The following is a 14535-nucleotide window of genomic DNA, read 5'->3' on the forward strand; positions in this document are numbered from 1 at the left end:
AAACAGGCTCTGCACAGGCAGCGAGAGGCCTGCGACATGTATCGACCACTGATCAGCTGATCAGGTTGTCATCTGAGGGATTATCGACAGGATATATGACAGTGGTGCCCACATTTTAGGCTTTAAAATGGCAAAGTTTAGACCCCTCACTACAGGCTGCAGTTTGACATTGTTTTATTTGGAGGATTTGAAATGACCGATGCCATTAAAAAAAAAAGATTAATTTTGCGGTTTTTTTTCTCCTAACGATCAGTTAATCATCTAAACATTTTTTAGCTTGAATTATTTCTACACAATGCTATGATGAGCTGTATTAAAGTCCCGGAAAATTAAAATAGGGCCTATTTATTTAAAAGCACAATGTTTCTCAATGATTAGCTGTTTAAACCCCTGAAAGATAAAAGCACTTAAGTTGTCATATTTCTGTATGATGAGCTGTTATAAAAGTGAAATTATTTATTTAAAATATTTCTATAGAATTTTAAGTGTTTTAAAGCCCCGAAAGTAAAACTAAATGTATCAAATACATTTAAAAAAAAAAACGAGAACGTGTTTCCTTTTCTTGTGAGCCTTTCTGAAATGATTAGTTGATTAATCGATTAGTCATGCACAGAAAAATAACTAATAACAAATATATCTTGCTTTTCTTATGTGATATAGTGAATATTTGGGGGGTTGGATTAGTTTGGTTATTTTATTTTATTTTTACATTTTATAGGCTAACCTATATGCAAAACAATGATGATTCTTAACGGAAAAGGTTTTTATAATCAAAGTATAATATGCCCTAATATAATGCCCTTTATCTTGACCCCGAGTCTAATAAAGTTTTAGGATTTAATCAGAATAAATAGTTATCTGCAGCCCTCATTGGAACATATATAATAAATAGTGTCCGACTGTTATTCGAAATCATTTTTTAAAAAACCTCTTAATTAAAACAACAGCAGCTTCTCTTTTTGGGGGTAATTTCTTTTCTTGCACAAGGACGTCATTTTTTTTTTTTTAATCGGGGCATTTTAATTTGCATGCAACTTTCCTCTCTGCTCTGTGCGGCCTTCACTGCTCAAAAACATGCTCGTCCAAAACAACCTTGCCAGAAAACTGACGCGATATTTTCTTTTAGCCCCCACACCCCTCCTCTTCCTCTTTTATAATGCGTTTATGCCTGCGAGCTTCACACACACACACACACGCACACGCACACGCACTTACATCTGACCCCCTAACCTGGCCCCACCTACGTAATTACCGCATCAGAGGCAGTGAAATTCCTGCAGGTTATTTTGGAGAAACCAACTCAGGGCGCAGGAGTAATTATCACGCCATTACAGCGCTGCATTCAATTACGCCTCGATCAAATGTCTCCCGGCTCAATATTTAGGGCTTTTTAACGCCGCAGTTTAAAAAGACACTTGGTCTCCCTAAAGCGAGGGGAGATGTTAGTGTTTCAATTTAAGTCAGAGACAGAGAGGATTAAAACTGGCTGCTCTCTAAAATGGAAATGCGGGGCCTACACGCGTTCACGGCTTGTATTAATTATGGGCTAATTTGCATTTACCCCGTTATAATTAGGGAAAAAAACATTCAACAAGCTTTTAAATAAAAGTGTGACTAATTCAAATGAGAGAAAACAGCAATCTGGAGTGTAATTTGCTGGTGTACATGCATCTAAAAAAAAAAAAATAATAATAAAGTTGACTCCCTGTTGGGAGAAACTGAGACAGGAAAATAAATATGACTTAACGGATCTTTATTGGATGAACATGTATGTAAGGGTGGTTCGCCTTTAAAGATACATTCAACATCTTACTTTCATTTTGGAGCACATTTTTCCTCTCCAAAAAATAAAAATGCTCTGACTCCAATATCAAGCCAAGTGCTGCGGTTCAAACATGTCCAATATCACGACAATGCCCAAGAGAGGAGGTCTGCTTTGAAAATGTATAGAGGTTAGAATAATAATATCCGGAAAACAAACTGTAACCTGGACAAAACGCCCAGAATAGTTCTGCATCTATAGTTTTTAGATTTAGAGTTTTCCCTCCCAAGACATTTCAATTTTTAAAACAACGTATATAAAAGCTGAACTTTATGGCCAATTTTTGTTCTCTTTGGAATATTTGGAAAGATTTACATACAGGTTTTTCTTTTTTTTCTTTTTTTTACTCCCAAAGTGGTAATAAACAATTTCAAATTCAGAAAAAAAACACCAACTAAACATGGTCACTGTAACTGACCCAAATACATATTTACATATTTCAGCCCCTCGACGTAGCTGACTAAAAATCTCTGTCATCCTAAAATAACAAATTTCAGAAATAAAAACTATACAGGATTTGATTGGGTTGGAGGTAAAGAGGGCACACTGCAGGCAGTTCCTGTCGGTGCACCAGAGGGGAAAATATTCCTCCCATCCAGAGAGCCAGAGAGCTGGTGGTCAAAGGAGTTTGGTTGAAATGACTTTTTTTTGTAGTTTTGAAAAACAGTTTGGTTTTCTTAAGGTCATCCAAGAATGAGCGTCTTAAAAACCCATCGTCAGGAAACTGCTCCTGATGTTTCTCTTCTCTTCAGGGACTGTTTCTCTTCTTTTTTAATTTTTTAATTTTAAAAAGATGTGGAGGACGAGAGGGAAGAAAAACAAAGTCCGATTGCTGAGCATTCCTGCTGCTATCTTGTTTATATGGTTCATAAACTCTTTTTTTGTCTTTAAAAACAAGCAATATGCTAATCTGGAACGTAAAAGAGGGAGCAGACGAGCAGGGAGGGAAGGAAGGAAGGGGGGAAAAAAGCCTGATCACAAGACTTGGAACCTCCAGGAGGCCTGGTCTTTGTAGTCCAAGCAGTCTGTGGTGTTAAAGTTGAGCTTCCACGAGGAGGCTGCAGTCTGCTCTTTGTAATCCAGGCAGTCAGAGGAGTTGAAGGCCAGGCTGGAGCCGCCGTAGGCCTGGTGGTGGTGGTGATGGTGGTGGTGGCCCGACGACTGGCTGATGTGGTGGTGCGGGTGGCCTGACATGGAGGAGGCCGTCATGGGGCTGAGCTGGTGGGGGTGGTGGTGGGAGTGCATGGGGGCCAGGTAGGAGCCGCAGTCCACCCCGCTGAAGTAAGAGCTGGACGGGGCGGGGTAGCCTTGGCCGTAGCCTGGCGTCTGGTTATATGACATGGGATAGGAGGTGGCGGCGGCGGCGGAGCCTGACATTGAACGCTGCATACAGGAGGCGTTAGAAGGGGGTCCTGGCTCGGGGAGCGGGGCCACTGCGGGAGCAGGAGCATTTCCAGGGGAGATAGCCGGGCTCCAGATGGAGGAGACGGTGCTGATGGAGGTAGAGGTACTGCTGAGTGCCACCGGGCCCGTGTGATTGGTGGAGGAGGACGAGGACGAGGATGAGCCCGTGCTGGAGACGGCAGGAGGCGTGAACTGGCCGCTGCTCTCAGAGCCGGTGCTCTCCCGGGCAGGGGAAGACTTCTTCTTGGGCGGCCTGGCTTTGGCACTGCTGCCGCTCTGCTGCTGCTGGCGACACTTGGCCCTCCGGTTCTTGAACCACACCTACAACCGAGAGCCAGAAGTTAGCAACCACAAACAACACAGCATTTCATACAAAAAAAAGAAAGAAAAAAAAAAAAAGAGATACTCCCAGGGCCATGCTGGGAGTACATTATGGAGGAAAATTGAGGGTTATTAGCCATCAAGGTTCATTTCCACCCCGGCCCCTTGGCTCGGACCAGCCAGGGGTCTAATTTCATACCTGGTAGACGGCTCTAAGATAACAGGCTATTGGGTTTCACCACACAGTAGGGTAACTCTAGAGCACAGAGAGGGTAGGATCATGTAGAGCATTTTGTTTCACACACACATTCTGAGAATAACTCAAATTGTGTGTGAGAGAGGCCTGCCTTGGTTTTCCCCTAATGCCTCTCAAGAGCAGTATTTGTCCAACATCGTAGTACACCAGTGAGTTGTTTGGTGAGTATTTGCAGTCTTATTCCTCGCCTCTTCAGTACAGATCCCACATTTCAGATCAAATTACAGAGCCCGCAGTAAGGTTGCATTAAAATAATAATGAAATAACGACCTGATCCACGTGAAAAATAAGCTTTTCTAATCTGAAATGCAGTTTTGTTTACATCAATGTGTACAAACTGTTTAATCTGATGGATCAATGTGTGAATAAATGGTTAATAGAGATTATATAAATAACCACGACACTTGAACGCAACCATCCCGCTAAACTGCCCCTCTTCACCGTTCAGCGTACTAACGCGTTACAGTTACTTTACTAGTAACTAATTAATGTAACCAAACCAGTCTGTTTCATTACAATAACAGTCATAATCATAACATTATAAAAATAGATCAATATGTCCCTCATAATTCTCTTCAAAATCACTGAAACAGTGAGCCAAAGTTGAGACCTAAAATCTTACCATTTATTTCTCTTATGGATTAATTATACAATCTTCCAGTTATATTGCACAATAAATGTTTTTGGTAATATTAAATAGTAGCTATAAATACCACAAAAATATGAATATTAACCGGATTTATCGATGATATTTGACGCACAAGTCATTTAACCCCAGCTAGCCAACAGTTAAGTTAGCTAACGTTAATAACAGTTAATTGGCTTCAACACAGACAGCAACGGTCAAACTAAACGAACATTTAAATCCGCGTTTTAAACTATTTTTTTGCTCTTAAAAAGTGTAAAAAGCCAAGAAATAAATCTCAACTATAACACGTTGTTTAATAACAAGTAGTTAAATACTTTCGAGTAACAAGTGTCACACAACCTGACAGCAACAAACGCTTAATGTTATAACGTCAATAGGAAGAAACGAGGTTCAACTTCTCGTTTGACAAACGTTGTTTTTAACTTGTAGGCTTTTAATAGATGATAAAAGGTTTTCAGCATTATAATGATTTGGTTATTCTGTGGTGAAAAAGAAGCATTTCTGCATAAAAATGGTGTGTGTTTCATGTTATCTAATATCATAATTCATCGTCATAGAGTTCATATGTATCCGGTGTTAACCGTTGGCTGGTGTGTGTGTGTGTGTGTGTGTTGCCGAGTCTTAATGCTCCGTGTCCCACCTGGACTCTGGACTCCGGCAGGTTGATCTTCAGCGCCACCTCCTCCCGCATGAAGATGTCCGGGTAGCGGGTTTTGGCGAACAGAGCCTCCAGGACGTCGAGCTGAGAGCGGGTGAAGGTTGTCCGCTCCCGTCGCTGCTTCCTGGGGGTCGCTGGAGGAAAGAAACCGACACGGAGAGAAGAAAGAAAACACCGGAGAAACGTTAATAAACTGACAATTTATAAAGAAAGCATTTCAAGATTATTTTAAATATCAATTAAAGGTGTCTAGTAAAGACCATTATTGAAAAGTTATGTAGCCTATATAGCCTATTTTTTGCTGTCGTTTCATTGTAAAAATAAATAAAAGGGAATTTAACACTTTATTTTCTTTATTTTTACATTGATAAAAAGCTTGAGCAGCTAATAAAAGGCCTATTTTATTTTTTATTGTCAACTGGGCCAAAATAAAAATAAATAAATAAATAGGCCTACTGCTCCTTTGGACGATAAAGCCAATTTAAATATCTTATCTGAATGTGTAGCATACCATTTACTTTATAATGCCAATGCAAGTACACATTATACCTCACTTACACTGGTCAAATGCATTAATGTGAAGAAAATATATATACAATTTAACTTTAACCTTTCTGCTCTTTCATAAGTATTAAACCAAAGGCCCATTTATTTTTCCTTTTAAAATTTGAATAAGAAAATGAAAGTAGAAGCAAACCCAGTTTAAATCACTTTAATACATACATACTAGCCTAGTTATTTTATAATGTCAAATTATAGTACACATTAGCCTACACATCATACTTGCACTGGTCAACTTGATTTTATATTTATTTTATAGGGTATACATTTTGTTTTTTGTTGTTGTAACCTATTTAAACGATTTATTATTATTAAAACTGCTTAATGGAGTCATTACATAAATATCTTAATATTTTGCTAATTTTATTCATGATGGCTGGAGCTCTCAAAGTTCAAAAACTGGGTGCCTTCCGGTTTAAAAAGGTGTGAAAGTACATTAAAGTGTGTGTTGGTCTCGTACATGGGTAGCCCACTGAGGGGTGCAGCAGGTCCATGGCAGCGCCGCTGAGCCCCAGGCCGTTGACGCCGTAGGGGGGCTGTTTGAGGTAGGACATCATGCTACAGGCGGTCACTGCTCCACCCAGCTCAGGCCAGTGGTTCGGTTTCCCCCGATGCTGCAGCTTGACGGGACAGGGGGCCGATCCAAGTCACTGCACACAGGAGAGAATATTAGAAAAACATCTATAAAAAAGGACGAAGGAAGGGCAAAAAGCTTTGATGCAACAGCACATTTTTTATTCTTAAAAAAGTGAGAAAGTATGTGTAAAATGCATGACACTTATTATAAATTAGCTTTTGTGTTATACTTTTTAAAATCTCGCTCCATTTTCCGATTTATTCTAACTGAAACAAAACATTAAATATTAAAGAAGCATCGTTACATAAAGTTTCCAATAAATCATGTTATTATTTAGTGGCAGTGGGATGTAAAGGCGTGAATTAGTGGACGATAAACTGGTCATTTAGGAGGAGAGACGCACATTAAATCCCTTCAGGAATATTGGGTTGTTTTTATTGAGAGGATAACCGGGGTCAAACGGCTCCAACTCACGACCCCAGCGGAGGGAAATAAGAGCCGCAAACTGACAGCTTTTCATCTACACACCAGACTCCTTTTACATTTTAACTAACTCAAATCAATTGAGATTGCAAATAAAACACATAAGAAACTGATGCAGGCATTTGTAAAAACGCTATCTGAAAAAATAAATTGTTTCCATTTGTGTTTGTCTGTTTTGTTATTTATTTTTATTGACCAATAAACCATCTCCTACCTGCTGAATATCTATAATAATTCTTAGTAGGCTATTTTAAATTAAATTAAATTAATTAAATTATTTTTAAAATAATACGTTTTCAATTGTGGTAAAACCTGCGAACTTTTCTGCTTTTACATGAGAAAAAAAATCGAAATCCTCTTTCTCAAACAGTAATTAATAATTAAATCAATATAGGCGGCCTCCGTTATGTAATGCAACATTTACATGGCCAATCCTTAGTGTGACTTAGTAAAAAAAAAAGTCACTTTTAAAGTCAAAAATTAAATGCTGAAAGAGGAATTTAAAAAAGAAATCTCATCTTTTTTAGATTGTTAAAAAAAACAACAACAGCAGAATTATCAATTGTTCTCACTATAGCATAATCAATATATTTAATAATAAAATAGCCTAGTGTAAAGTTAAACACTAGTTTTTAAACCCGTAGCCTCCTGCATAAAATGTGTGTGTTTGGTGTGTGTGTATGTGTGTGTCTGTGTGAAGGCCTGCACTTACACACACAGAGACGTGTTTAAAAAAAAATGTGGATGGATTATGGATGTGGTTTGATAATCTATAAAAAAAATCACAGCTGCTGTTGTCTGAAGTCTTTCTGTCCTCGGTCATTCTGTTTGTTTCGGGTCGTCAGACTTTGTGTGTATTTTGACCACAAAACAGGCTCCTGTGGCTCCTCAGAGCTGCTGAAACTATACTCAGTCCACAGCAGAATACAAACACACTAAATAAAACAACTCTGCCTGGAACTTAATTTATACTATTCTCTAGAATAAGATTTGAGGAATCAATTTGACTTTTTGTGGGATAAATTAGCCGAAGTCTTCCTTAAATGTGCAAGTTTCCTTCTTTTTTAACGCTCAGGAGAAAAAGAACCAAACTCCATTGGAAAAACATTAAATTCTTTTTCCACTTCTTTGTTTTAACCAGATCCAAATACGAATGATACATTAATAAATTCTGTAAAGCACAGCTATGATTTTAATCCCTTTCTTTTACTTGTATTTAGCCTGTTTAATTACAGTGTATGTACTTTTTGTTGTTTGTTTCTTTGTTTCTCTCAGTAAATACGCCTGAATTTAAGATAACATTTAGGTCGAAATGAACAAACATCTCCTCAGCAAATGCAGAAAATAAAACAAGTTTATCTCAATCCACTAATTCAACAATCAACAACTGTTAAAGATAACATTTACCTGCATTTACATTCAGAAAACTCTAATAATCCTGGTGTAGGTTTGAAAGAGTGAAATCTATTTTTATAAGCTGATTTCAAAGTTTGATTTTTACCTCTAAGTGAAGAATTACCTTACAGAAAAAAACACCCTGCAGTTTAAGGCGTGTGAATTAAATTAGTGTCTCTGAAGAGGAGATTATTTTAACAATGAGCTCCTAACTGACCAAACCAAACCTGAACTACCCAAACGTGTATTCCAGCGGCTTGTTTAAACCGCATTTCCAGCCCTGCCAGGCCGGAGTGAAAAGGCGAGATCTCGGTGCAAATGAACTCAATTAGAATTTAGATTAGACCTCCGGGGAGAGAGCGTTTCAGAAGGGCTCTTATCAGCAAAATAAATTAACAAAAACCAAAACACGCCTCTCCAATTATCTACTAAGTGCTTCAAACGCTTTAATGGCCAATTGCTCTCAAATAAAAAAAAACTCGCAGGAATGAATTGGAATAGAAATATGAAAATTATCTATTCCGGAGGAAGTTGACTCAATTTATCCAGTGCAGGTCGAAGTCCTCCACGGTGCGGATTAATTGATATATCCACTAAAAAATGCACAAACGAGCAGTGGTGCAAATTGAAATCATTCACTCCGCATGTCACAGTGAAAATGCGTTCATAAAAAGTGACTTTTCTGTCGCTTTTAGCTGCTCCTGTTCACAGTTTTGTAGCTCGGAGTTAAAAGTGTGCGCACATTTAAAAATAATCCACTTTATATGAGTAAATACATGAAACTTTACCTTGTTTTTTCTCCTCTTCCCTTCTCCCGAGCTCTCGGAGCCACAAGAGGCGAGCAGCAGTAAAATTATCCAGCAGTAGGAAGTCTGCAGGGCACAAAACTCAAACAGCGGCAGACTCGCTCAAAAACAAACAACAACAGTGTGCAAAACCGCGCAGCATCACGGAGAAAAACACGCAGTGATCAACACGCGGGCGTCACCGCGGTCCTCGGTGCGGTTCCGGGTGTTTTTGCAGCCAAATAAATCAAACTCATTTGCTTTCAGGGGGCTTGTCGCTGTCTGTCAGAGTGTTAAGGTGATTTCTAATGGAGACGGATGGAGATTGATCACCTTCTCTCCGCCCTGCGCCTCTATGAGCGGAGGACACCTGCGGATCCGCCTCCTGCAGCCAATCGGCGCGCGTCCCCGGGCTGACGGACGGCGGGGGCGGCCTATGGGCGCGCAGAGGCTGCCGGGAGAGCCCACTCCCACTTACACCCCCCTCCTCCTCTCGATCCCAGTCCCGAGACCAGACGAACCAAAGAGAGGTTTTTTAAAAAGATGGAAATGTTTCTCAGGCCTGCAGGAGAAATAAGAGAGTGTGCGTAAAATAAGATATTTTACAGGAAGAGTTTCTTATTTTATTACCTTCACGCAGCTCAAAAGAACACTGGCTGCATCTAATCATGTCAGAAAAATAAATCTGTACTTTTCCTCCATCTACTTTCTTCTAAAAGATTTGCAAAAAGCCTAAAGTCGTGTTTTATTTGCGTAAAATCATAAAATCCGGTGTTAAATTGAATAAAAATCACATGTTTAGAAATAAATAAAATAGCTGTTCTTAGGCTTAAAAATGTTTGAAAGGGTGTTTAGTTTGACAGAAAGCAGAAAGCTGCATTTAGTTATTAGCACCCGTAAAAACATTTCCTGAAAGGCCTGAAAAGCTTCAGCAGCTTTTTTTATTTATTAATGCTGCTATTATTACTGTTAATTCCTCTCAGATTATATTTCGTCGCTTTAAAAATGTGAGAAGTAAAATTAAAAGGAGGAAGTTAAATTTATCCATTTTGATTTTATTGTGAAACACCCCCCTCCTCTTGCTCTCTCTCTCTCTCCCTCTCTCTCTCTTCACACACACACACACACACACACACACACACCAGTCCTCATGAATATTAATGAGGTCTAATCCCCATTTAGAATTACATTTGAGGATGGTTGACGTAAAGTTTAATAGGGATAGACCTCAAACTCAGTGCGGAGGAAAAAGAAGAATCCGCAGAAGAAGAAAACCAAAAAGCTGCGGTCACTGAAATCCTGCACTTTATATGTCGCTGTCTTTAAATGTGTTAAAACGCACAAAACATTTTCTTTTCTGTTTTTTGTGTGTGTCAGTGAGGGTCGTGGTGATGCAGCTCGGTTTATCCTTTGTGCATCTCTGCAAAAAAAAAAAAAAACTTGTGTAAGTGAGGCCTGAGCTGAAAGCGAGCTAATGTTCAGAGAGAGAAGCTGCACGGATGGAAATTACATTTTTTTTTTTTTTTACGTGTGTGTGTGTGTGTGTGAGAGGAGGAGAATCAAAGTGGAGGCCTCAAAAAGACTTAAAAGTCATCGACGAGAGCACTTTGACAGAGAAACTTAGACATCAATAGTGGATGTGTGGAGGCCTGTAGTGATGCTACTTTAAAGGGCGCCTGAACGCACCAAAATGCACGTAAACGCACCTTAATATCCATGTTTTTACGCACGGAGGCCAAAATAAAACGCAAAAATAAGCGAAAAGTGACAGTGAAGTGTGTACAGATGTATGACTGAGGTGATATGAAGACAGGTGACGCTCAGAGAGAAGATGCGTCGTAAAGAGATGCTTTTTAAGGTTAATTGATTTGTGTTGCCCAGCTGCTGACTGGAGGTCAAACACTTTTACGCACCTTTTTTCCCCATTTATTTCCACCACATCTGAAGTCCGAGCAGTCAGAGAGGGCCCGTGGAGGGTCTGACCAAAAATACCACCAACCCCTCCTCTACTCTACACACACACACACACACACACAGCTAAATTATGCAAAAAGGCCATTCAACAAATATGGCCCTCACAACACAAAAGAGTCGGGTTATTCTGACATTTCCCCTACATTTCTTGTTTTTTTTTTCTCTTCTTCCTCTCTCGATGTGAGTAAGACCCCGAGATAAACCCCTGAACAAGTATCAAGTTATCAAGTTGCACCAACCTTTTGTAATAAGAGTATTTTGTCTAATCCCAAATTGCAGTTGAATTTTCTTAATGCTGAGCTGGTAAAGCCTGGGATTAGGCGGCGAGGAGAGGAGGGGGAAAAGTTTTGTCCCTTCAGCCGGCAGGATTGGAAGCGGGGATCTGCGGGGATGTTGTCGGTGCTTATTAAAACGATGATGCATAAAACACAGTGCTGTAGGAGCCCCGGCGCTGCACGCAGAGACCCGGGCTCCCTCAGGTGCAGTTTTTTGGACGGCGGCGGGGGAAAAGGAAGTAATGCAAGAGGCCGAGCGGCGCTCAGCACCTGTGAGGTGAGGCCAGGAGACATCAAAGCTCAGGAGATAATCCATTCAGTTGAAGGATCCTCAGCTGCACAGCAGCGCCGAGGCACCGCCGTCTTTTACGCAGCGCGTCGCTCTTTATTCACCGAAAAATAGGAAACTGACTCCAAATGTTTTTCACTCCTGCTTGATCAGGAGCATTAAAGACGCCCGAGTGATGCTGCGGAGGTAAGATAGCTCTCCACCTGTCATTTTAGTCTGCATTGTTTTAAAAGAAAAATGTTAAAATATTGCATTTATCTGCTGAAATGATTTTATTATGCCTTAGGCAAACATGTAGTGATTTTAAATGAAGGAAATCAGTTTTGTGGATTTAAAAGAGGAAGAACGTCAACACTTTTAGTCAAATTCAGGAGTTGAAGTCAAGTTTTACACATGAACATTTCTAAAATAAATCAGTTTCTAAAAGAATATAGAAACTATTTATATAACAACGTTTAATCTATGTAGAAGTGATAGGTGTTGTGATTAATATTAAAGGTTTCCCACACACACACACACACACCCACACACACACACCGAGGGAAAAAAACCGTCCTTCACAGTTTTGGCTCTTCGCTTTTTCTCCTGCAGATTACAGACCCCTCGTGATAAATGCTGCTATAATACAAACTAAAACAAAGCGCCTCGGGGGACGTAGAGTGCGTAATGTGCACGTACAGTCCGGTCCCAAGCAGAGAAGAAACGAATCAGCAAATTAATTTGAAAGTATTAGAAAGGCCGGGGAGGACGTCTCCTGTCACAACCTATTTTCCTGCTTTAATCGGGGATGGGAGGCTGCCCGCAGGGATGGTGCGGAGGTTCAGCCGCAGACATTCTTTTTTTATTTCATGTTATTTTTTTTATTTTTTTTTTTTTATCGCAGGGACATTGTTAAATCTTTAATTTGGCATCAAAGAAGTCGTGCAAGAAAAGGGTACATTTGATGTGGTGAAGTATTTTTTCCTGCACCTAAAAACAGTTTTTCAGTCTCTCCATCGTCTCCTGGTTGCGGGTGACCGAGCCTCTCCAGCTCTGCCCCCCGTCTCCAGAGCGCACAGAAGCGGCCCAAAGAGAGAGAGGAAGGGGGAAAAAAACATCTGCTCGGTACAAAGTGATTTCTCTAATCTTCCTCGGAGGAACCTGCTCAGCACCGACCTCAAACAAAAAAAAAAAGCCGAACGCCAATTTTAATTTATAAACACGCACAAGTCGCAGGGGAATTGAACAGAGCGCCGAATAATAAGCATTGCTAAACGCAACGCTCGCTGCTGAATGCAGTGATAGGGGCCACTTATGTGCAAGCGCTGCAGCCAAAGGCGTGCATTCATTTCAATAAGTTTTAACGTGAAAAGAAAATCAGGAATATGGTCTGGATCATGTGGGATTGCAGGTTAAATTGACAAACTGAATAAAAAGTATTGAGATGACAAGTTTTTAGAAGTGTGTGTCCAATAAAATAAATAAAAAACACGTTAAAACACCGATTGCATTAAAAGTATTCAACTCCGACATATTAAAACAATTAAGAAAAAGTGTCCAAATCATTTCAAATTAAAACCATGCTGCTTTAAAATACAGGCCACACACTGCCTTTGTGGAGTATGAAATCATAAGGACTTTATTATTGAAGACTTGGGTTATGACACTGGAATAAATAAACAGATAAATGTTCAACACGTAAAGGACAACTGCACCAGATGTGGAGCTCTAAGTGATGCACGTGGAAGCATATTTCTCTTCTTCAGTATACAATAAATAGAAACCAAAAAGTTGTTGAGCAAAAATGCACATGAAACGTGATGGTAGATTCACTTATTACAAGCAGCATAAAAGGACAAACGGCAATAAATAATATATATATTTCTTGTTTTTGACTGCATGAATCCTGAAAAAAAAAGGAAAGAAAAGAGGATTTTGGAAGCTATTGGTCAAAGCAGTGATGACAATATACAACTTGAGATATTTTTTTGTTTTTAAACTTGGTGTTTCTTTTGGTAAACTTCTTTCAAGCCAAGACAATAAAAAAAGCAATAGGAAAAGTTAAGATTTATGCAAGATTTATGAATGCGCCCCCCCTCCCCTTTTAAGATATTTTACAAGTAAAAACTCTAGAATGAAATAATTAAAAGATACACAATCAAGTAATGAAGTAGCTTGAAAAGACTGATATTATAACGACTCTTTTTTTTTCCTTTTTAAAAGTCCAACTGAAACATCATCTCCTCAACATGATGAGAAAAAAAATCCCCCCCACTAAAACCCAGTTTGTGCTGTACCTCACACCGACTGTTCTCCACATTCAGACAGAGAAGGCTGTGCTGCTGCTGCTGCTTCAGAACATGCAAATATCACACAGGGTTTGCTCTCCTCTCTTACATATTTATATTACATACAAGTACCGTTCCTGGTAAACAAAAAGGAGAATTAAAATAAAAACATCGTATATAAGTGGGATAGTTTTGAGTCAGTATAAAGTTGGTGCAAAGGCATCACTGGGCCTCTGAACTCGGCCCGAAACAACAACCACATCAGGATCCAAATAACTGATAGAAATGTCTAGGAAAGCCACTATGAAATAATAATAATAATAATATTCATAATAATAATGATACATTTCTTTTATCGGCTACATTTGTTGGTTGTGTTTTTCTGACTTGACAATCATTGAAGCACACACTTCTCCTCTTTCTTGGCCATCTTTCCTTTGTTCTGCTCCAGCGTCCTCTCCAGGTGCTCGTCCTCCTCCTCGGCCCTGCGGAGGGCAAAGGTCAAAAGGTCAGATGTGTCGAGGGGAAAGCGGGGAGGAGGAGGTGGAGGGTAGGTACACACGCACACACACAGGTAACATAGTCGGTGCCACGGCAGCCACCGCAGTGCCGCCTGTGGCGTGGCCTAGCGCCAGGGGCCGAGCTCCGACCTTTCACCCGCCTGGCACCCTGTTGGTGGGCAGGGCCGGCAATCTGGACGGGATCCCGCCCATGCAGGTGTGCAGAACGCAGGACAACTGGAACGCGACATGCTTTGACTATGTATACGGCTTCTTGTTGGACCTGAACAGTCGCACAATCTCACCAAAAGGAGGCTGG

At 40.0% G+C, this 14535-nt stretch overlaps 2 protein-coding genes across 4 annotated transcripts in view; both read right to left on the bottom strand.

Moving 5' to 3' along the window:
• Positions 1–1732: 1732 nt before the first annotated feature.
• On the bottom strand, positions 1733–11208 carry otx1 (orthodenticle homeobox 1). 2 transcript variants are annotated; one of them, XM_059323857.1, is made up of 5 exons: positions 11125–11208; positions 8915–9473; positions 6132–6321; positions 5093–5244; positions 1733–3547 (listed from the first exon to the last, which is right to left on the bottom strand). In XM_059323857.1, the coding sequence occupies exons 3-5, from the start codon at positions 6226–6228 to the stop codon at positions 2798–2800; spliced, it is 999 nt and encodes a 332-aa protein (XP_059179840.1). In that variant the 5' UTR covers positions 6229–6321; positions 8915–9473; positions 11125–11208; the 3' UTR covers positions 1733–2797. The 2 variants fall into 2 exon arrangements, with proteins under 2 accessions (XP_059179840.1, XP_059179841.1); XM_059323858.1 differs by lacking the exons at positions 8915–9473; positions 11125–11208 and adding an exon at positions 8139–8467.
• Positions 11209–13046: 1838 nt separating this feature from the next.
• ehbp1 (EH domain binding protein 1) overlaps positions 13047–14535 on the bottom strand; it is a 152217-nt gene continuing 150728 nt past the window's right edge. For both annotated transcript variants that reach the window (XM_059358968.1, XM_059358967.1), the window contains one exon: positions 13047–14201. In XM_059358968.1, the coding sequence (XP_059214951.1) occupies positions 14111–14201 (91 nt within the window). In that variant the 3' untranslated portion in view covers positions 13047–14110. The remainder of the gene's footprint in view (positions 14202–14535) is intronic.

This window comes from Centropristis striata, chromosome 20, assembly GCF_030273125.1.
Source record: "Centropristis striata isolate RG_2023a ecotype Rhode Island chromosome 20, C.striata_1.0, whole genome shotgun sequence".
NCBI lineage: Eukaryota > Metazoa > Chordata > Actinopteri > Perciformes > Serranidae > Centropristis > Centropristis striata.